Source organism: Ictidomys tridecemlineatus, chromosome 10 (genome assembly GCF_052094955.1).
Source record: "Ictidomys tridecemlineatus isolate mIctTri1 chromosome 10, mIctTri1.hap1, whole genome shotgun sequence".
NCBI classification, from domain to species: domain Eukaryota; kingdom Metazoa; phylum Chordata; class Mammalia; order Rodentia; family Sciuridae; genus Ictidomys; species Ictidomys tridecemlineatus.
In genome coordinates, this window is record NC_135486.1 from 17045407 (window position 1) to 17070184 (window position 24778).

Consider the following 24778-nt stretch of genomic DNA (forward strand, 5'->3'; position numbering starts at 1 on the left):
GTTCAGAAAGAGCAGAACCAGGTTTAGGTTATCAACTATGCCATTTTAATGGACTTTAATTTCTCTATCAAATAAGGTTAATATTGGATAATAGCCAAGAGTTCGACTAAAGGTTCAAAAAACTTTATGCAGATATAACTTGATAGTATCTTGACAATGTGTGATGTCCCATGGGGAAAAGCCTTGACCAATGAAGATGGGAGCCAATGGGTAGGTACTTCCCCTTTTGGCCTTATCCATTTGCCTTTCTTTTTTAAGAAAAGTCTTTAAGTGCCTAACAGGGTTTTCAAACCAATTCATGACATTGGGTAACCAGTAGTCTATAGTTGTGGCTAATTTGAGAATGCACCCACATATTGTCTCTCTCTTCTTCCCTGCTTCATCCCCCTACCTCTCATACCTGCTCCCTGGAATCAGAGCAAACCTTCTTGTTTGCTTTCTGGCAAACTTTGGGTAAGGCTGTTGGAGAATACCACAGCTGAAATAATTTTAGAAATTGTTGAGTGTGAGCTGCTCGTGAATTGCAGAACTGAAATAATTAATGGCCGAAGCAAGATTAGATTCACAGACCAGTGCTCCTTCCAACATCATAGAGACTTTTAATAACAAAAGCAGGAAAAGGGCTAGGATATATATTATTTCTGGAAATACTCTGACTTAAACACCACTGTTTTCCCCCCACCCTTCCTATCCTCATCTTGGGCTGTGCCCTGTTCCCAACTCAATCACTTTCTCCCACTTAACGCTCTTGGTTTTCTCAGTTGACTGCTGCCAAAATATACTTTCAGGGATTCATTTACTCTAAAGTGTGAATAAGATTTCTGTCCAGGGGGTTACCTTGTTTCCAGAGATCTTCATTTCAACTGAGAATAAACTATTGAAAGGACTGTGAGCTTATATAGGTCTTGACAATGTCCCAAGTCATATACCTTCAACTATTTGAGACTAAAGTGGAGAAATATATCTGGGGTCATGGAAGATGTAGGTATATTTCTACATAAATGCATATGTGAGTAAAAATGCCTTTTAGTCATTGAATTGTCTTTTTTTTTTTTTTGTCACACTCTTTCCTAAACACTATGCCCTGTGGATCCTAAACACATACTTATGTGCTGCCACCCATTTTATCTTGGGATGGTAGTGAAGCTACTGTGTCATCTTTCTGTCACTTTAACAAAATACCTGAGATCATCAACTTATAAGGGGGAAAATTTATTGTTGCTCACTCTTTGGAGGTTTCATTCCCTGGTCTTTAGAGGTGAATGGAGGTAAAACCTGGCGGAGCCTAGCAGACTTCCTGGGTTGAGGAGAAAGAGCTGAAAGACCTGGGAGATTCAGCAAGAGTTCATAGGACAGAGTTCCAGAAAGAGCTATATAGATAGAGAATTTCAGAGCTCTGAAGAAGGTTCCCTCCCACAACTGTCCAGGTGAGTACTGATCAGCATATGCGTGTTAGGAAGCTACCAAATGTCCAGGAAAGACCCAGTTGAAGGTGACAGTAGCCACGGATGGGAAATATACTGGCTGCTTCCACCAGCCAGACTGGGAAACTCATGATTCACAGGGTGCTGAGTCGAACACACAGGTGGATCTTTTCTTGGTAATAGGGACTAATTAGCCCTTGATTGATCACTGTTTTGGTCTCATCTGAAACATTTTCAAAGCAAGTCCTAAAAGGATCAAGCTGTTTTCAAATAACTTAATTCTGTTTCAGAACAAAGTTTAAGAATGTCTGATATCCAAAGGTCATAAGGCTTGGGAAGAAGAAAGAAAACACAATCTATAACTTGGAGGGAAATTTCCAAACTGACCTTGAATCGACACAATTGTTAGAATTACGCAATAAGAACATTAAAAATATTGTAAGTTTATTCTATTTATATACTTAAAATGAGGCATTGAAGATACAACAAGGATCCAAATTGAACTTTTAGAGGTGAGAACTATAATGTCTGAGACGAAAAAACTATACTGGAGGGGTCAATTGGCTGATTAGGTAAAATAGAAGGAAAGGTTGGAGAATTTGAAGAGATAGCTGTGGAAACTATCAAAAACGAAACATGGTGAGAAAAGAAGATACTAGTTTTAAAAAGTGGACAAAGCACCAATACACTGTAAAACAGCTGCAAGTGTCCTCCACACACGTGTAAATGAGGCTCCCAAAGGAAAGGCAGTTGGGGATAGAAAAAAAATTTTTGAAGAAAAAAAAAATATTGAAAAGAGATGGAAGAACTCAATGCTCTCCCGTGGAAGAAAATGAGGGGATCATACCAGGCGTATCATAGTCAAATGGTTCCAGAGAAGATCTGAAGGAAACCCTTGAGAGCATCAGTTAAGAGAAAAACACAAAAGAGAAAAAAAAATAGGGTGAATATTATGGTTTAGATATGAGGTGTCCCCCAAAAGCTCACCTATGAGATGATGCAAGAAGGTTGGAGGACAAATGATTGGATTATAGCCTTAACCTAATCAGTGAATTAATCCCTGGTGGGATTAATCCAGTGGTAACTGGAGGCAGGTGGGATGTGGCTGGAGAAAGTAGTTAATTGGGGACGTGGCTATGGGTATATATTTTGTATCTGGAGCGTGGAGTTTCTCTCTCTCTGTTTTCTGAACATGGTGTGAGCTGCTTCCCTCTGGCACACTCTTCAGCCATGATGTTCTTCGGCCTCACCTTGACCCCCAAGGACTAGAGCCGGCCTTCTATGGACTAAGACCTCTGAAACCGTGAGTCCTCAAATAAACTTTTCCTTCTGTATCATTGTGCTGGTTGGGTATTTTAGTCAGAAGAGCGTAAAAGCTGGCTAACACAGTGCACTTAGAGGAACAACACTACTATGACAGATTTCTCATTAGAAACAAGGCAGGCAAGAAGACAGTGAAACAAAGTACTGAAAGAAGAATCCAACCTGTCAATTTAGATTTCTCTATCTAGTCCACCCAACCAAACCTTTCAAAAACAAAGGCGAAATAAAGACTTTTTCAAATATTTAACACGGGAAGAATTCATCCCCAGTAGAACTGAACTGCAGAAGCTAGTAATGTGAGTCCTTAAGGGAGAAGGAGACGGTATCCCATGGAGATATGATCTATACAAGGAATGAACAGCATCAGTGACGGTAGCAACAAGGGTACATACATTATTTTATTATTACTTGATTTAGGTATCTTTTAAAACGACTACTTAAGCAAACAAAAAAAGAACTATGGAGTGCGGGGCTTAAAAGGCAGTAATGTAAAATAGCTGGTAATAATGGCAAAAAAAACGGGTGAGGAGAAATGGAAGTAAGTCTAGTAGTGTAAATTGGTTTTGTTTTTGCTTTGTGGTACTCAGAATAGAATCCAGTACCTTGTATATGCTAGGCAAGTGTTGTACCAATGAGCTACATCCCCAGGCCTAGTCTAAAGTTCTTACATATGAAGTGGTATATTATTTGAAGGAAACCTGTAATAAATTAAAGATATATGCCATAAACCCTAAAGCAATCATTAACACAGTAGTGGTAAGCTAGCAATGAAGATAAAAATGGAAAAAAAACAATTGAAAAGAAGGCAGAAAAATAGAAGAAATAAAGAACATTTGGACAAATAGAAAACAAACTGCAAGATGACTGATTTAAATCCAACCATATTACTACATTGCGTCTAAAGGGGCTAAACACATTTATTAAAAGGCAGAGATTGTAAGACTGGATAAGAAAGCAAGACTCAATTGATGAAAGCAAAAACTCATAGAACTGTAAAAAGACAAATCCACAATTGTAGCCACTCTCAATAATTGATCACAAGCAGGCAGAAATTAGTAAGGATTTAGTAGAGTTGAGCAACACTATTTAACTTCTTGACCTAATTGACATTTATAGGACAGACCACTCAATATTCTTTTCAAGCGCATATGGAACATTTATACATCATTTAATCACTATTTCCAGTTACAAGCAAATAAAAGAAGGTACGAAGAAGTTAGATAACTTTCTGAAGGTCACAGTTACTAAGTCACAGCTGGGCTTGAACCCAGGCTATCTGATCCAGAACTCTTAATCACCGGGCTTTACCACCTCCCTTGAGCACCTGGAATAGCTCAGTAATCTATGACTTAGAATGAAATCCTTTTTAAATAAACAAAGGAATGGACTACTCAAATAGCATTCTCTAAATACTACTTGGAAAGGAAGTACATTCCCTCTCTCCTCTCAAATTCCCACTCAACCCAAATGGCCTGTCTGCTTCCTTTAAGTGACATGACTTATAGGTATCATAAACTTAGGTCCCATGGCCCCTGGGTCTGAAAGGGAAGACAGTCGTAGACTATAAAAAGCTGACTCTTCCTCAGGCTGCATGCGTGAAGGATGGGTGGTCTAATAGACATTCAAACATAGATCAAGATGCCCGATTGTCGGTCTTTGTGTGCCCAGATCCAGACAATAACTCCTTTTTGACAAAAGAATACACTTTTATTAAAATGAAGCAAAGAATCCTTGCCCATGGTTGACTTTCTTTGCTTACCCTGTTAAATCTGTCATTAGAATTATAATGTATATAATAGTTACCATACAGAAAAAAATCCTAATGTTTTCCAGGGTCAGGTTTCCTTATTTATTGGGGGGGGGGGGAGAACCATAGAGGGGAACATTTTTTCAGTGGATCTTTGGCTGAGACCTGAAATATGGTGGTTCTATGGAAGGAAATGAGAAATGGGAATATTTTTCTGCCTCACCATGCTATGGAGAGGATTCAAACCGCTCAGCAAACGTGAATCTTGATAATGTAAAAAAAAAAAAAAATCAGATTTCTCTGTAATATGGACTCGATGCGTCTCATTCTTTTTTCCACACCCCTCAGTCCCCTTTATCTTTTCTACTCGACTTCATCCTCTGTTGATAATCCACTTTCATGTCCTCTAGTTGCTCTTAAGTACAGTGACCCCCTGCCCCGCCGTCCTTGCTGTCTCCTTCAGAACCCCCAACAGTCCTTTTCCTGTCCCTCCTACTTCTTGCCCCTCCAGCTTTCCTCTCTGGGTCCCCAGGGAGGTGGGACAGCCTTGGTGGGGTGCAGCCCAGCTGAGCGAGCTTTCCAGCTCCCCCTCCTGGCTGGGCCGCGCTGTGGGCTAAGGGACAGGAGGCTGGGCTGGGACGTCTTGGCTTCTGCGGGGGAATTGGGAAAGCAGTGTCTGAAGCAGCGTTGTCCACATTAGAAAAACACAATTCCCTTTGTGCTACTTGGTGCCGTGTCCTCAGTCTGGGGCTTGGCCACACGGTCTCGAAAGCCATTGTTCACCCCGGGGTCCTGGTGGGTTAGCAGCAGCGCGGGTGGGAGCGAGCCCGGGGCTGCAAGCGCTCCCCGGGTACTGAGTTGACCCCAGAATCCGTGGGGGGAAAAGTCGCCCTCGAGGGTGGGGGCTCCCGAGCGGCGGCCGGGGGGCGGCAACTGGCCAATCAGGAGGCGAGGCCGCTCCGGGCTGCCCCTCCTCGCCGAGAGCCGGGAGCAGTGCAGAGCGGGGAGCTCGTCTCCGGCCCAGCCCAGGGAGCGGCGGCGGCGGGACTTGGCGGGCGCCGCAGGCTCAGAGCTGCCCCCGGGGCATGGACCCCGTGCGCTGCCAGCACCGTGTCGCACGCCGCCCGGGCTCCGCCGGCAGATAGCCGCCCAGGAGGACACCGCGTCGGGACAAAAGCGGCTGCATCCCTGGCGGAGGGAGTCGGGTTTGGAGCCTGCCCCCTTCTGATTCTCGGCTCCAAACTTTTTTTTTGCTCCTTGAGCGATCGCAAGAGTCTGATGAGTTTCTCTGGGAGGAAAACCTTTGCTGCTGTTGAGGAGGACTAAGCACAGGGCTTAGGCACTCGGGAAAGAAAGAAAAAAAAAAATGATTTCCCGGGAAGTTGTCCACACAGTTTTCCTGCTTGCTCTTCTTTATTCTTCCCTAGCTCAGGATGCCAGCCCCCAGTCGGAGGTCAGGGAGGAGGAAATTCCCGAGGGGGCTTCCACCTTGGCTTTTGTATTTGATGTGACTGGTTCCATGTATGATGACTTAGTTCAGGTCATTGAAGGGGCTTCCAAAATTTTGGAGACGTCTTTGAAAAGACCTAAGAGACCTCTCTTCAACTTTGCTTTGGTGCCTTTCCATGATCCAGGTAAGGGACATATTTATTTTTTATATTTGTATGTCTCATGATTTTATTTTTCCTTCTGCTATGAAATTGTTTTTTTTTTTGTTAGAAAGTTTCAACACTTTTTTTTTTTTTTAAATATGTCTGAGTACACTTGTAACAAAGAATTGCGTCTTGCATCTAGGTTCGCGCTCTAATTCCTCCTTAGGTCTCAGCCATTGAGTAGATGACCTGTTTAAGGAGCTTGAACCTGGAAATGTGGACTTGGGAAAACCAGTACCAAGAGTCTGCTGCAACTTCCAAATCAGAGTTTGTACTTTAAAGCTACAGAATGTGTAATTGTCAAGGAAGCCTTGGCCGTGGATACTGAGCAGCAGTGCTCACTAACTGTGAAGAGCGCACATTCAGGTTGAAAAACTCTCACATAAGGGAGGGAAAAAACCCTGATGTGTGCCACATGAGGAAGCCTGTAAGTCAGAACTTCCAGAGGAACTGGAGACATGAGAATAAAAGAGAGAAGCCATTCATTTTCTAACTCCACCTATTCATCTTTGCACCAAGTCATTTAGTTAGATTCGTGGATGTGTGTAAACATTATGTCCATGTCTCATGCAATAGAAATGTAATTTGGTATGTTTGTGCTCTTTAAAGGTAGTTGAAGCAAAATAACTTTATTTTGTGCCCTAAAGCTATGAGTTTCAGCTGCTCCACTGCAATATGATCCTGTTTACTTTTTTCAGTTTCTCTTTAAAGTAGCACCTCTCTGTGAGGCTTATAGGAGCCCTCATTGTCATTGCTGAGGGTAACATTACAGGGGGAGTCCTGGGGCTTGCTTTCTAGTGTCCACCTGAATTTCATTAGCTGCCCAGTTAAAGAAACAGAACAGCCAATTTCTTAAATGTTCTCCCCCACTGTTCTCCCACATTTTTCCTGCTTTTGAAAGTCACTTCACTGAAAGACTTTGATACAGCCTCTTCACAGAGCATGATGTTGACAATCTTAAATTCTTTCTTTGTGCATATGGCAAACATTTATGAGTTCAGATTATTTTTAGGTATTGAATGTGGTATATTTCAACTATTTAAAAAGCACTGGAAGATATTTAGAGAGCAAAAGAATTTTCTTGGATTTTCATGTTCTTTAAATGATGAAAACAGTAACATCTACTCTCCTGGGATATACACATATCTTAGTAATTTCTATATTAAAGATTTTTATATTTGAATAAAGAATTTGATGGTCATTTGCTGTGTTTACTGTTATGATTCTTCCATTTATAAAATGTCAAGATACCAATTATGATGTAGTTCTAGGCTTTTGTTATTTTGGAATAACTTAAATACATTTCTTCAACAGGGGTGAATCTGAAGTTGGCTAATAACTGTTTTCTCTCTAAATAACATCATCATTTGCTTTTCTCAAAAAAAAAACTCTTAAAAAATTATATTGTAGGAAACAAAATCCAAAATTTGCTTCAAGTCATAAATGGAAAGTGGACTATGAGCTCTCAAAGTGCTATGCAAAATTCTTATAACACATTCTATTGCTGTGGGCTGTTCTCCTATTGTCATCAAATGGGAAAGTTTGCACATCACTATAGTTGATCAATAGTTTAGCAATCACAGTTCAAAGTTGGAGACTTGGCATGCTAATAACTGATGACTAATAAACTAGAACTTTTTGAATTAAGTCATATGAGAAAATCATTTATTTAAATTGGCTTCATGAAATTGATTGTATAGATAATTCAACAAAATGATGGATTCTGTTTCCACTGTGATTCAAAGTAGAGGGGAGTGATCAAGAGTTTCTTATCTAACACTATTTAAAATATTTTTGAAGATAGTTAAAACATTCACCATTAAGTTATTATTCACTTTAGTAAATTGGATTATCTTTGCATGATTTTTTTTCTTTGTAGGTGTGTGTGTGTGTGTGTGTGTGTGTGTGTAGCTGTTCAGTTTTGATTCTCATCATTGGTGATCAGGTTGCAATGACAGGAAGGCCTTGACTATAGACGGGGATTGTCTGTTTTACTGAGTGATATTAGAAAAGTCAATGTACATTTTGAATCTTTCTTCAATGCTAAAGTGGGAGAATTGGATTTGAACCAAGTTCCCTTCTCATTGTGATGTTTTGTGATATTTTGTTTTATATGTAGTTGTTTTTCATTGTTCCTAACACATTTGTATGGTCGGGTGATACAACTGACATAGAAATTAATTAATGTATAGAATTTAATATTATGGTTATGGTAACGAGCTTCAGTGCTTATAGGCTGTTGGCACATACTGTGACATTTGGCTAGATGAAATAATGAAGTTCTGGGAAGTAGTCTAAGGCTTTTGACAAGACTTTAGGCTTTCACAGATGATGGCCTTGGAGTTCTGCATTATAGTGTGGGGTGTTTGTAGGTGGGGGTACACTTAAAATACAAGAGCAACACAGAGGAGGAAGAATGTCTGACCTTTAATAGCAAGGAGATGGAGGGAGGGAGAGTGTGTGTGTGTGTGTGTGTGTGTGTGTGTGTGTGTGTGTGTACACGCGCGTGCAGGGAGGCCTGGTGGAGAACCAGGGGCAACATCAGCCTGTGAGGAGCAGAGAGAGATACTGAGATGACCAGGGGTCGAGGAAAAGGAAGTCAACATTTCAATGTTAATAAGGTTCTCATAACCACATTTAATGTATTAATTTGTAACTTCTTTTTTTTTTTTTTTTTGGATGTAATCCCCTTACCATACAATTCATCCACTTACCACCTACAAATCTGATTTCTGCTCATTCATGGATTGGTGCAACTTTTAGAACATTTTCATCACCTCAGAAAGAAATTCATACCTTTCATACCTTTAGTGCTCAGCCTGCTAGCCTCCCATCAACCCTGCCCAGCCCTAAGCAACCACTAATCTGCTTTTCTGTCTCTCTAGATTTTCCTGTTTGGACTTTGATGAGTAGAATCATGTAACCTGTGGTCTTTTCGTGACTGGCTTCTTTACTTTAGCATAAGGCTTCCAAGGTTGGTTCGTGTTGTAGCCTGTGTCAGTACTTGATTCCTTTTTATGGCCAAATGATATTCCATTGTATAATAGATCATATTTTGTTTATCTATTAGTCCAAGATAGATATTTGAGTTGTTCCCACTTATTATGAATAATGCTGCTATAAATATTCATGTACAAATTTCTGTGTGGACGTGTTTCCATTTCTTTTGGGTGTGTATCTGGAAGTAGAACTGCTAGGCCATGGTAACTATGTTTATTTGTTTGAAGAGCTGCCAAACTGTTGTCTAAAGTGGCTGCAATACTCTTACCAGTAGTGTATGAGAGTTCCAGTTTCTTCACATCCTCACCAACATGTTATCAGACTTTTGGATTCTTATAGGTTAATTTTTTTCAGCATTCCAAATGTCTTGTCTTCCTCGGAACACAATATGGGGAGGGCTGATGGTGTTTCTTGACTATAGTTCCCTTTATCACTCAGTCTCTTACTTACCCTCTCTGTAAGGTAGGTACCAGACAGGGAGAGAGTTTTGAGGAGTTAACTTTACAGAAAGAAAAGTTCTTCTTTCTCAGTTTAAGTCTCCACTTTCTTCTCAGGGTTTCTTACCTGGCTTGCATTCCTTCCTTCCTTCATTCATTCATTCGTTTTTCACCCACTTATTGCTTTAGGCACTGGGGATGCCAAAGGGAATAAAACAGACAATAGCTGAAGTGCCTCATGGAGTTTGCATTTTGTTGGAGACAGAGGGACACAGGCAATAAAGAAAATAATTACAATACATCAGATTTGTTTTGACGGTGGTAATCATTATGGAGAAAACGGAGAAAAAGCATTACGGGGAGTTTGAGGTGGATCGAGAGTGTTGGAATTTTAAACATGGTGGTTGGGGAAGCTCCCAAATGAGAAGATCACGTTGGAACAAAGACTTGAAGGAGGTGCAAGAGGGAGCAGTGAAGATATCTGAGAAAAGGCAGTTATAGGCAGATGAAAAGCTCTCCTGGCAAGAGGATCATGACATGTTCAAAGAACAACCATAATCCCAGAATGTCACAAGGCAGTGAGTGAGCAAGGAGTTAGGAGGTGAGGTCAGGCGTATGATGGGGCCACTGTAGCCTTGACCAGCATCATGGGGAGTTGGGAGCCACTCTAGGGTTTTGAACAGAGCAGCGCCATGATCTGACTTAGGCACCCACATAATCATCCTGTTGTTGGAGACTGGCCTAAAGCAAAGCCAGGGCAGAAACATGGAGAATAAGCAGATGACTGTTGACTTCTCTGTTAAGTTCAGGCAGAAGAGGATGGTAGACTGTGCGGGAAGTTGGTAGCTGTGGGCGTTTTGAGAAATAGTTGAAGTTTGTTCATATCTTAAGGGGGAAACCAGAAGGGTCTGATGATGAACTGATTGAGGGGTGTGAGGAAAAGACGGAAGTCAAGACCGGTTCTGAGAATTTGTCTTGAGGGAATAGAAGCACAACATGACCATATCCTGAGATGGAGAAGGATAAGCGGGTTTCAGAATGGTTGGGGGGGAATGAGAGTTTAATTTTTAAAAATGTTTTAGTTTGAGATGCCTTTTAATATCCATTGGAGATGGAAGAAGTCAGTTGGATATATGAGATTATAATTTAAGGGGAGAGGTGTGGGTGAGAGAGATAAATTTAGGACCCCAAGGCATACATGTAGATGGCATTTAGGGCCTTCAGACCAGAGGAGACCATGAATCAACGATTGGTGGAAAAGAGAGAGGGTTTGAGGAGCCAGCCCTTAGACACTCTCAAGCTTAGCAGTAGGAGAGGTGAGGATGAACGGGCAGAGCAGCCAGGGAAATTAGTTAGGGAGGCAGGAAAAGAATGCATTATCCCAGAAGACGAGAAGAAAGTGTTTCAAGGAAAGACTAATTGGGAAGTTAGGTGGACTGGGAATTGGTTAGTCAATTTAGCAATGTGGAAGTCATTGATGTCTTAACAAGAGCAGCTCCAGCGGAGGGATGGTAATGAAAGCCCGCGTGGAGGGAATTCAAGAGAATGGGAGAAGAGAAATTGAAAATATTTGTAACCATATTACTGTGTCCAACTACTGGAATGGTTGCTTTATTCATGAGGCTAAAATTGAACCTAGTTTTGATAAATTATTCAACCAGTATTTTTCAAAATGCAAATGGAATGTAGTAGAAAGAACATCCAATTTGGAATGGAAAACTTGTGCACTTCTCCTTATTCTTGTCATTTAAGCAAATCATTTAACCTTGCCAGACCACCGTTTTTTCCAGTGATAATAACCTAGCAATGTACTAATTTTATCAAAGTCCATGATTTTGTAATATTCTAAAAAGAAATTGATTGGGGAAAAAAAACCACATCAAAATTAGCAAGGAAATTCATTGAGATAAATGTCAGCATTGCATGTGTCTGTGTTTGAGTTTTATTTTTAATAAAACCCAAGAACCCTCAATGACTTTATATGGTTTGCCAGGACCTACACAGTGTTAAGAAAACACTCCAGGACTTTTTTAATAAGTTTTTTTTAAAAAGAGTATTCTCCTGAGCAACAGCAAAATCCCTTGAAACCACAGTGAATATAAAGATTTTTTTATTAAGGAAAATATTGCACGTGCAGATCTTGAAAACTTATACACATTTATATGAGTTGAACTTCGAATTGAAATGATTTCCGTTTTAGTATGTATAGGAAACGGCCAAGAAGCTGTTAGTCTCCCTTTGCCACTAGCACATCCTAGAAGAAGGGCTTTCATGAGAAAGGGTTGGTCTGTTAGGTCTAAGAGAAATCAAACTGGAAAACTGCATTAGAGTTTAAGAGATTTGGTTGGACAATGATAACTTCTGTTTCTCGGGATGATAAAATATTTTGACCTGAGAGAATGGATCCTGTCACTTGATTTCTTCTGTGGATGCTATGCATAATCAAAAAACTTTCTCCCAAAGTATAAGGACTCGGACTCAATTTTGGTAAATCGGATATTTTTCAAATTTGTTAGGGATGTTTCCTCTTTGACAGCATCTTCTGTAGCTCCCACAGAATAAAGATAGTTTATTTTCTGTTTGTATATTTACAAATTGAGGAACAGACTTTTAACTTTATTTTAATTTGGCTTTGTTTATGTTTATTTTTTTCAAATGATTTTGTTTATTATTTGTTTTTGCCGTGCTGGGGATTGAATCCAGGGCTTCCTGCAGGCTATGCAAGTTCTCTACTGCTGTGTTAATCCCCCAGCCTGGTTTACGTGTTTTTTTTTTTTTTTGGTTACTGTGGATTGAACCACCAGAATGTCATGCGTGCCAGGTACTCGGTCTACCACTGAACCACATCCCTAGCTCTTTTTATTTTTGAGATAGGGTCTCAAAGTTGCCCAGACTGGCCTTGAACTTGGGATTCTCCTGCCTCAGCCTTGTGAGTTGCTGGGATTATAGGCCTGCGCCACCCGGCTGGGCATGTCCAATTTCCTATTTAAATCACGACAATCAGAAGAATAAAACTGAAAACATAACAATTTTCTAGTTAGGCCTTTTTTGGTGATAATATAGCTCCCAACCAGGCTTGAATATGCAATGGGAGATCACTGTGATCCTGATGATGCCTGATTTTTGGATAGTGATTTTAGGGGAGATTTATATTCATCTGGAATGTGTCAGCTGCATGCTGTAAGGCAGACTGCCTCTTTTCAATTTTAACTTGACTAATGGAAGGGATGCATAATAATTTCCAAGGATTTTGATGCCAAGGACCCACACCATAGGTGGTTCTCGCAAGTCTGCAGGGATTCTTAACCTTGATTTTGTTTTTTCTGATAATCACCATCTCTATGGAGAATAGGAGAAAATTTAAAATGATCTCGTGTCAAGTATAAGGTGCAATAATATCAACTCTCCCAACCATGGTTAAATAAAACAATATATGTGAAAGTCCTTTAAAAGTACTACTTAATGGTTTTGCTCAAATTTATTTAATAACTCACATTTGTGTATAAAGATTGAAAGAGAAGCCCATTGTCAAGGAAAGTAGCACAGTATTTACATAATAAGAAGAAAAATTTTAAAAATCTACTTAATGAGTTGGCCATTAATCAGCATACAGGGAAAGGACAATTCAAACCAGTTCAACTGTGTCACCATTCTGATCCACTGAATGTTTGAGAAATGTATTTGCTACACCATTCCCTTGAGTCCCAGACCACTGCCTTACAAGTGGCAAACCAGCAAGATATAAGAACCCAAAGAGAAGCCGGTATTGATTCATTCACTCACTCAAGGACTATGTGAGGAGCCCTTGATTCCAAGACAACTAGACAAAGCTTCAAGATGTTGACAGTCTGTGAAAAGGAGAGAAGGAGAAATGATAGTGTAATATACCACAATACACTTATCGTGGAAGGAAGCACTGGGTGCTGGGGGAGCCCAGAGCGCCTGATTCCAGGTGGGGATAGTCAGCAGAGGTTTTCTGGAAAATGCATGGTCTAGATTGACACTTGATGGGTGTGCATGAATGGAAGCAGTTCAATCAAAACTTAAGGAGTTGGATTCCCCCTGCAAACTATCAGGAACTTGGAAGGATTATCAGCAAGGAATGAAGTGACTGGGTTTTCATTTTAGATCTCTCTCTTGGTTCAATTGGAGCAAGAAAGTCTTTCTGGGAGATGAAACCTGAGGCCACCTCAACTCGGAGAGGAGATATTAGGAGATCCAGACATAGGGAGAAGAGAATAGATTAGTCATTGAAAATCCAGTGGACTGGATTTGGTCTCAAGAACATGGAAAAAAGAGAAAGATGATTATGTTTTAGAGGTTAAAATAAGAAATTAGCATATAATCAAAGAGAAGAGAGATACAAAATTTGAGACAATGTTACTCCTAGGCTAGTGGATTCTTGCAAGTAAGTTACTTGTATATTAACTTGTCCAAAATAAACATCTCCCCCCCCCCAAAAAAAGTGGGTCAGCAATGGAGAAGAGAATCACAGTTATAACTTGGATGCAAACTGTTCAAGTATAACAAGGGTTTAAAGTGTTAATTTATTGTGCACTTGAATAACCTGTCCATCTATCAGGATTCTACTGTGGCAATGGACTGTTTATCCTTATAAATATGTAATGATGTCATTATGTATGAGCATCCTACAATAAGCTGTCCTCATCCTGGTTGTACCCTCACTAAACAGCCTTCTGACAATTGAACTTCATGGACTTGCCTTATAGGGAGAGAAGGCTGTGGTCAGAATGACACCTCAGGTTCACCAGACAGTTATATTCCTTATTGGTAACTCATGTTTTGGCAAACCAGTTGTATACGTCAGTCTCTGCTGTTTAAAATACTGTAACAATGTCATGTTCAAGTTTCTTAGTTTGTAAGTCTGGGAGCCAGATTCTGGTGGATGATGGTGAATTTATCAAAGTGTTTCCCTGTGTGGATCTGTTTGGGTGGCCTGTCTCCAGGTGTCACTCCTTGGCATTTCCAGCTGTCACTGTTAGTAGAGTAGCGCCAAGTGGCTGTTCTGTCCACTTGGAACTTGTATAGATGACAGTCAAAACCACTGGAAGAAATGAGATCATCCAAGGAGCGTGTGTAGACTGAGAAAAGAGACAGGATAGAGCTATGGCGGATATAAACAGTTAAGATGGAAGAAGGGAAGTGCATAAAGGATTCTAGAAAGAGTCCAGGAAGATAAAAGTGGGAACAGGAATGAACAGTGTTTAGAAATCTTAAAAAAAAAAAAAAAAAATTGTTAGTTTTAAGTAAGTTGTCAATCTGTGCATTTATAAGATTACTGAAAAGAAAGGCTAAACAGTAGTAAGCTAAACAGATCCCCCCGTTTCATTGGGGCTGTGGCAGAAGCTGAAAAATGGATAAGAAAATGGGGCTTATGAGTACAGTATGTTTTTCATGAGATGTAACACAGTAGGTAAAAACGGGCTCCTGAACGTGATGCTGGGTGGGGAGTCTGACTCTACCAATCGCTTGCTGGATTTGTAGTGCCCGAGTGCTGCCCACCTGGGTGGTTTTCTCCAGAAGCCCTGACCACCTGGGAGTTTCTGCTGAAGTTGACCACAGGTTCATCCAGGATTGGGATTTTTGTTGAGCCAGTGTGTTAATCAGCTTTAACCAAAATACCTGATATAAACAACTTGGAGGAGGTAAGGTTTATTTTGATATATGGTCCATGGTTGACTGGTTCCATTGCTCTGGGTATGAGATAAGGAGAACATCATGGCAGAAAGGTGTGATGGAGAAAACTGATCTTCTCATGGCATCTGGGAAGTGTGGGGTGTGGAGGGGCCAGGGAAGAGAGATTCCCAAGGGTAACCTACTTTTTCCAACTGTATCCCATCTGTCAGTGGTTTCCACTGGCTCCCAGTAGTCTACTCAGAATTTCCCTTTTCAGTGAGGACACTAGTCATACTGGATTAGTGGGCCACCATACTTTAGTGTCACCTCTTTTTAACTAATTACATCTGTAATGATCCTGTTTCCAAATAAGGTCACATTCTGAGGTGCAAGGGGATAGTTTTCAACATAGGAATTTTTGGAGGACACAGTTGAACCCATAGCAGATCATTTGGCAATTAACATTAAAGAACCAAAACTCTTTTACAAGAGAGACTGTTTTTCTATTTCTGATTTAAAAAAAAAAAAAAAAAAGTTTGCATCCAGGAGTTTCATGTACTTCAAGCTGTGATTCCATTGTAGAGAGTTCTCTGTGGTCATTATAGGGTGAGACACTAAGTACGTGTGCAGTGCTATTTAAGCCTGTTAAATAATTTTCATTAAAAAAAAATCTATGGTTTTTACTTTTAAATCATGATATTTAGTAAAGCTCTGTTTGATCTTTTTTTGGGGGGTATGTTGAGATATTTAATTATGAAATGGGGAAAATTATATAGGAGCTAGGAATTCTGTGTGTGAGTTCAAAATATTTTGACTTTTTGTAACCTGGGGTTTCTTTCTTGGAAACTTCAAACACACTAATTGGAGGAATTTTTCCATTAGCACCACATCTCTGAGAACTTTCGTTTAAGCACTGTTTTCCAGCAGGTGGGAGGGATTCCTTGAAGTTCCCAGGCTGGAAGGCACCCTGCCCCAGAGTGCTTTAGGGCAACCTTGGCTGCTCCTGCCAAGATCTGACGGAAGTTAAATGAGACCCATGGGTGATGGGAGATAACTATGTGGGATGCTACTTATTATATATATGTATGTATGCAGTGTGTGTACGTGTGTGTGTGTGTGTATAAAATATATATATATAATATATATATATATATATAAAAGGTCAAGAAAATATATTAAGCAAGAGAGGATAAAACTCTAAAAAGATGTTGTACTATCTAGAATATCAATTTTGGAGATTCAAAGTGAAATCTGTTTTGCTTTTTGTTTGGTTTGTTATTTTCACTTCAAAGCCTTTTGCCAGAGCACACAGAAAACCTCATTTCTATTGTTTTCATGTTCCCAAGAGGGTCTTCCCTGTTCTTCTTAGGTGCACATTTGCTCCACCTTCTTGCTCAGATCATCACACTTACGCCTTGAAGTTTTCTTCCAGCCACACCCTGAATTGGAATGTCCCTTCTGTTCAGGACACGTCCTCATCTATAATGAAAACAGCTCCCACAACTTCACCTCTCCCAAGGAATTCTCCTGGAATATTGGGAAAATGTCATTCTTTTTAATATGGACATTCTTTTTAAAATATATTTATTGTACCTGCTGTTCCTTTGATAACTTCACTCCCTTTATTAATCTTCTGCATTAGGATGAAAGTTAATACTGAATTTGATTTATTTTGGCAGAATGAAATTTGGTGGAGTTGGGATGTTATAGGTGTTGAGTGACTGAATTCTAATATCACAGAGATCCACATTTGATTATTAGTAAGTTACTAACTTCTTAAAACTTCATAAAGAGAATAATGATTATATTTCCTTCACAGAGTTGTTGTAGGATTCGAAGAGAAAATGTGCATAAAACATTTAGTGAAGAATATGAAGAATGCACCATAGGAGAAATTGTTGATATAGGGTCAAGACACCTGTGTCCTGGCTCTGTAAATGGCAGGTCCCTTGACTCTTAGAACCTCAGCATAAAATAAGGATATGTTATAGTTGATATGGTGTCTCCCAAAAGCTCACATGAGAGACAGTGCACGAAGGTGTGGAGGAGAAATGATTGGGTTACAGACTTAACCCAATCAATTATTTAATCCCTGATGGGATTAATCTGGTGGTACCTGGAGGCTGGTCGGATGTGGCTGGAGGAAGTGGCTGATTGCGGGTGTGGCCATGGGGTATATACTTTGTATCTGGAGAGAGATCTTTCTGACATCTCACTCATTTTATCTTTAGTTTATTGGCTTCTGTAGTTTTTCTCTATGCTTTCTGGTCATCATGCGAGCTGCTTCCCTCTGCCACACTCTTCTGCCATCATGTTCAGCCTCACCTCGAGTTCCAGGGAATGGAGTTTGCTGTCTCTAGATTGAGACTTCTAAAACCGTGAGCCCCCAAATAAACTTTCCCTCCTCTAAAGTTGTTCTGGTTGGGTCTTTTAGTCACAGCAGGGAGAAAAAAATAAAGTGGACTAAAACAGGATAGAATCGGTGGTGGGTGCCAAATTAAAAATTATTTGGTTTGAGCCAAATTAACTGTTCCATCACTGGCTGTGGGCCTGGGGACGGGAAGAGGAGATCACCACGTTCTGTTTGTAGCATTTGCCAATTTCCATTGTGTCCCTGCTCCCTTTTCGCCATTTCAAATGACCAGTTTGATGCCACTGGAAGGGGAGTTGAGAATGGATGTGCCCAATCATCTCACCCACCACTTAAAACTCTTTCCATGAAGGGAGATACTCATGTTTAAATGAGACTGTATTTGCCAAAGGACTTGGTGTAATTGGCATTCACTAAACATTCACTTACTTTTGCTTGGAAAGGTCTGTTAGGTGGGTAGAATTTCTGAGGGCAGTTAGATCCGTGATGAAGGAAGCAGTTGGACTGTTTTCTTTTCCATGACAGTTTTGGGAAATTTCATTGGGAAATACCCAGAGAGCCCAGAGAGGCAATACCCACACAGAAGTGGGCAGCAGCAACCTTCTCCTGGCTTGAGTCTCTGCGGGGCATCTGATGCTCACATTTATCACCTCCTCCTTTCTCTGTGTCTCCTCCAGCGTTCTTCATCTCTGTACAGGGCCATCATTTTCTCCGTTGTTTGGTTAAAATGCTTGGAGTCATCCTGGACTTCTTTCTTTCATACCCCCCAAAAGCCCATCCAATCCCTCCACAAAATCTTTTGGTTTTACTTTCAAGATAATTTTTAATTTGGCTCGAACTCATCCCCTTCTAACCCTGCTGCACCAGCTCAAGTCACTAACTGGTCTCCCTGATACTCTCTCCAGAGCTGTCTGAAGCATCCTTTAAAAGTGAAAGGCAGAGCTGGGCGCCTGGCACATGCCTGTAATTCCAGTGGCTCTGGAGGCTGAGGCAGGAGGATCATGAGTTCAAAGCCAGCCTCAGCAAAAAGTGAGGTGCTAAGCAACTCAATGAGATTCTGTCTCTAAATAAAATACATAATAGGCCTGGGGATGTGGCTCAGTGGTTGAGTGCCACTGAGTTCAATGCCTGGTACCTCCCCTGCCCCCCCCCCCCCACCACACACACACACAAAAAAGGCGAAAGGCAGGTTTTCAGTGCCCCTTTCTGACATCTCGCTCATTTCACCTTTAGTTTATTGGCTTCTGTAGTTTCTTACTTGCCAGGCAGACTCCCTCTACAGACCCACTGCCCTTGCTGGCCCCTCTGACTCCAGATCCTTGCATGGCTTCTGCCTTCACTTCATAAGGCTCTTGGCTCAGTCACCTCCTCAGAGAGCAGGGACCAAGTTCGGTCCTTCTCTTACAGCCAGTCTAGCCTAGTTCCCCACATGACCGTCCTATTACCCTGCTTTATTTTTCTTTGTATAATTCCTTACTGCTTGACGTTAGAGATGCTTGAATCTATCAATCCAAGTTCTACCTTCTCCACTAAACAGACTCCATGAGGGCAGAGGCTTAGTTTTCATGACTGTATTTCTCCAGAACCTCATATAGAAGGTTCCCTGGCATACAGAGGGTGCTCAATACATATTTTTTAAAGGAAAATGAATTTTTCTAAATGCCATATTTACTTGGGAAAAAACTCTAATTTTTGCATGTTGAGTTCTATATATGTCCATGAGCTCAAACTTCTTATGTAGCACAAGCATATTTCTCTTCATTATTGTTTGATTGATGGATCAGTTTTTAAATAAGTTGTATTAAAAATTTCCCATTGTAGGTTTGGTTTTGCTAATTTTTCCTTGTAACTCAAGTCGATTTTATGTGCAAGGCCAAGTTGGTAGGTATATACTGGCTCAGGATTGTTTTATCTTCCTAGTGCATTATTTTATTGTTAAATATGTAGCCATCTTTATCTCTAATACTATTTTTTGCCTTTAAACCTGTTTTACTTGGTATTAAAAATGCTATTCCAAATTTGTTTGCTTTTCTCATAATATTTCCCCTTTATTTTCAAACTATTTTTTTTATTGTTAGTTTAATCCCATTCCTTTATTGTGATTATTTATATATTTGGGCTTATTTCTATGATCTTATTTTGTTTTCCATTAACTGATTTTTATTGATCCTTTCCCCCTCTTTTTCTCCTCTTGAGTTCTCTTTACATTCTCTCCCCAGCCCCTTGTGTGATTACCTTTAATTTGGTTGACTTAAAGTTAACTGCGGTTTCCATGTGTCTGCGTAATATGAGTCTTGGGGTATATGATGGATCATCTTCCTTCTGCTCTCTATAGCATAGTTAACTGATATGTTAGATCCACTTTTTAAAAATTTTTTTTTTTAGTTGTCAATGGATTTTTTATTGTATTTATTTATATGCGGTGCTGAGGATTGAACCCAGGATCTCATGCATGCCAGGCAAACGCTGTACCACTGAGCCACAACTCCAGTCCCCACTTGTTTTTAGACACACCCAAGTTAGACATTTTGTTAAATAATAAGTGTTTGTTTAGATTGGACTTGTTTACTGATCCTTACTCATTTGCTTCTAGTTTCCCAGTCCTCCGTGTTGGACTTTTCTTTATACTTTTAAATAGTTTTCTTTTAGGCATAGTGTGTAAGTAGGAACTTCATTTGGTCTTTGAGAATCTATGTATTGTACTTTAATTCTTTTTTTAAAAAAGTGGTGTCACTTAGCATGTAAGTACTTTAATGGACATAAATATTAATTAGATATCTCACAGATCATATTATGATAATTTACATGCAAGAAAAACAAAGCTCTCAAATTGTAAGTGGATAATTTGATGACTTTTGACAAATGTGTATAATTGTGTAACCAACACCACAATCAAGATACACAACATTTTTAGCCAGGCATGGTGGTATCCACCTGTAATTCCAATGACTTGGGAGGTTGATATGGAGTATCCCAAGTTCAGTCCTCAGCAACTTAGCAAGGGAGGCCCTGAGCAACTTAGTGACGCCTGTCCCCAAATAAAAAGCTAAAAGGGCTGGGGATGTGGCTCAGTGCTTAAGTGCCCCTGGGTTCAATCCCTGGTACCAAAAAAAAAAATCAATTTTGTAAAGTTAAGAAGTTTTCTCCAGTCCCTTGATAATCAGTCCTTCACCCTACTGCCTCACCCCTCACCTTGCCTAGCTTTTGCATCTGGCTGCTTTCATTTGGCATCATTTCTTTCAGATTCATCCCTCTTGTTACACATACCGGTAGTTCCTTTTTACCACTGGATGGTATTCAGTAGTCACAACTTATTTATGTACTTACTTGCTGTAGCAATGTTTGTATTGTTTCCAGTTTTCAGCTATTATGAATGAAGTTACTATGAACATTTGTGTATAAGTCTTCCTTGGACACATCTTTTCATTTCTGAGTACATTATAAATGAATGTTTATAGGAAAGTGTCAAATTGTTTTCCAAAGTGGCTTAGCAGTCTGATCAGTAATGTCCCAAAGGGTTCTAGTTGCTCCAAATATTTACCAAGACTTGGTATTGTCTTTTTTAAAAAAAATTATATTTTATTTTTTTAAAAACTATTTTATTATTATACATGATAATGTGTTCTCAGTCTTTTAAATTTTGACCATTCTAGTGTGTGTATAATGATTTTCTTAATTCTTGATTAATAGTTAGGCATAGAATTCTGTATCTAAATTAACCCATTGAAGATATTAATTTTGTTGTTTTCTGACTTCTTTTGTTAGGTTATGAGAAGACTTCTCATCAACAACTGTTGTTCCCTTTTAGATAACCTGTGTTTTCTCTGCGATTATTTTAAGATTGTCTCTTCCTCTTCCTACTCTGGAAGTTTTTTATTTAGTAACTAAACATGGACTTGATTTTGTTTTTCTTGGTTGGAGCCTGATTTGCTTCACCAACTTCAGGACTTCAGTTTTTATTAAATCTAGATAATTCTTATTTTTTAAATTTTCTTTCCCCATTCTCTGTAATTTCCCTTTCATAAAATTCTGTTTTTATCTTTTCACTTTATACTCCAAACCTTTACCTTTCTTTCATATTGTTATTTCCTTATTGTTTCTTTTTCCTCTTTGCTACATTCTGAGTTATTTACTCGATTTTTTTTATATCTTTCTCTTTGGTTCTGTCCAATCTGCTCTTTAAAACATCCATTGAATTTTCAATCTCAATGACAGTAATTTTTATTTTCAGAAGTTTCATTTGGTTCCTTCTCCAATTTCACTGCTTTTTATTTTATTATATGCTCTTCAATATTAGATTCTATCATGTTCTGTTATTTCTGCTACTTATTGAGGTGCAAATTCTTCCAATGATTTGATCTGCTGACTCTCCCTCATGGTGGTTTGTTTCCTTTTGTGGTTGATAATTGTTGACTGTGAATTTATTTTTTGCAGGGAGTCCAGTGTATCTTAGATTGTGTACTGGACTACCTGTCTGTACAGAGGAGTGTTTTATCAGGAGTTTGTACTAGCTCTTGTGGAATTCTAAAAATAGTTTGTGAGTTAATTTTTTTGGGTTTTGGATTCTTGCACTATACAGCTAGTATAGGATTTCAGTTTTTCTCAGGAGACTTTTCCCCTTATTTATAGACCTGGACAGACAACAAGCTTTCTTGCCAATTTTCTGGTTTAGTGGGGGGAATTTTTCCTTACCCCTATTTTACTGATATGGCTCTGTTTTAAAAAGGGTACTATATAGTAGCTCTCTGATCCAAAAAAAAAAAAAAAAAAAACTTCTGATGCCATAAAATTTTACCCACATGGATATTAAAATCTTAATAGCCAAATCTTATATCAGGAGTTTTGTGCTGCCATGGTGATGATTTAAGTTTATTTCTGGCTTGAGTTCCTTTTTATTTCGGGCATCTGGGAGATTTTCCTTTATTCTTACCATAAAGCTTAGCTATTTATTACAAAGAAAATTTCATGTTTTATCCAGTATTTCCATTTTGTGGGAGGAGAGCCTTCCATGTCAATCTCATCTGTCACGTAACTGAAAGTCACTCCTCACATCTCACGCCTGTCCTCACCTCTGGTCTTTTGCCATATTTAAATTTCTTCCATTAAAAAAAATAACTTCTACAAAGTAAAATATCTGCCTACAAAGAAAGCTCCAGGCCCAGATGATTTCTCAGGAACGCATTACCAAGTATTCAGGGAAATATAATCATAATTTTACACAACTCCTTCTTGACAATAGAAAAAAAAAACCCTAATACTATTCATGAAGCTAGCATAATCCTGGTGCCAAAGCATACTATAAAAAATGAATAGACTAGATCATCTTCCTTTATAAACCTAGATGCAAAAATTCCCAAATGAGTATTAATAAACCAATCCATGATAAGTAAAAAGGAGAATGTGTAATGACCAGGTTGTTTTTATCTAGAGAATGAAAAGATTAGTTGAAAACTGGAAAATAAAAATATGGATAAAGGAGATAGATCATATGATCATCTCAGTAGTTGCATATGCAGTATTTGATGTAATTTTATATAAGAGAACAAAGAACTCTTAGCAAGCTAGGTGTATATAATATCTTTAATCTGAAAAAAAAACAAACTTTGAATAACTCAAATTAATCATCATATATGTGATGGTTAAATTAATATTTTTCCCTTTGAAATTGCAATGATGATAAAAATGGCATGAGGAAAGTTTAACCCTAGTATGTTTACATCAGTGGTTCAGTTTTCATTTACAATATTATTTACTTGTACCTTTTTGTCTCATGATCAGTTTAGGTTAGCTTTTCTATTTCAAGGGAACTGCATGTGATTTTGTTTATCCCTATTTTTTTTTTGTTTTCTATATTTTAGATTTGTGGCTCTATTATTTTTAGCTTTTACTATCTTTAGTTTTGTTCCTCTTCTAACTTCTAAATTTAATTATTTATTTTTACTTTCCTTATTTATTTATATTTTTATTTTTTTAGAGAGAATTTTAATATTTTTTAGTTTTCCACAGACACAGCTTCATTCCTTTCTTATTTATAATACAAATATTTAAGGGCTTTTAACTTTAACTCAGTCACTATTTCAATGAACATTATATTGAAAAAATGTTTTTTTTTTTTAATATTTATAAAGTTTATAATCTTTAAAAAATTACTGAGACTTCTTTGGCAAACCAAATTGGTTAATTGGTATTTTCTAAATATTTTGAGTCTGTTCAAAAAGAATGAATATTCTCTATTTGATTTTTTTTAAAATTTATATTTGAGATCCAGTTGCAAATTATATTATACAGAGAGTTGATGTAACAATTGTTAAGAAATAGATTCTGGAGTACACTGCCTGGGTTTTAATTCTGGCTCGACTATTTACTGGCCCTGACAACTTGTCACAACCTCTTTTATTTCTTCATCTCTAAAATATGAATATTGATAGTAACTTCTTATAGGGGCTTTTCAGATTTAAATTAATATATAAAATGTTTATCATAGGGTCGGACCATATTGAGTGCTGTCTGTTATTTCTAAATTACCATGGTTCAGTCTATTTCTAATCATTCTTGTTTATTTTCCCACTAAGGGAAACCCATTAAAAGCTGTGTTTTTCTCCTTGTACTTTGTTCTGTCTTTTCAATGTGGAAAGCTATGATGTGTCCATAGAAAACTGCAGTGTCTACTTGGTGTATTTATGCATTTTTGTTACCACATGGTCATATCCTTCTTCATTCAGGGCCTCCTCTTAATCTAGGTGCCCTTGTGGATGGATACAGGTCACACTTGTGGGGTAGGCAGCTTGGCCTAAGGCCTTCCCAGAAAGTTGTTTGTTATGGCTCAGAGATGTCCAGCCCATCTGGCATCGCAGTTGGCGGAGTGTGGAAGGCTGTCTGTCACTGGTTTTCCACTGGAGGGTGCTGCTAAGCTTCAGGGGACAGTGCTGGGGTGAGGTTCCAGAACTCCTTAGCCACTGTGAGACCATCATGAGCTACTAGAACATTCCTGTAGGAGACTGGGAAATTTAGAGCGAAAAGCCTCAAGTATCACCTCATTAGCTGGCTGAGGAGATCCAACTGTCCTCCAAACCACATCTGGAGCTCAGGCTGAACTGAGGTCTGTGGCAGACGGGAGCATCTGTCTATATCTGAAGAGATCAGAGGGATTGGGAAGCTTCACCGTTTTCTGGGACTGGTTGAGGCTT

At 39.0% G+C, this 24778-nt stretch overlaps 1 protein-coding gene across 1 annotated transcript in view; it reads left to right on the forward strand.

Moving 5' to 3' along the window:
• The first annotated feature begins 5502 nt into the window (after positions 1-5502).
• The window catches only part of Hmcn1 (hemicentin 1), a 376766-nt gene continuing 357490 nt past the window's right edge, over positions 5503-24778 (forward strand). Inside the window, exon 1 of the mRNA XM_040277215.2 lies at positions 5503-6128. Coding sequence (XP_040133149.2) covers positions 5861-6128 — 268 coding nt within the window. The 5' untranslated portion in view covers positions 5503-5860. The remainder of the gene's footprint in view (positions 6129-24778) is intronic.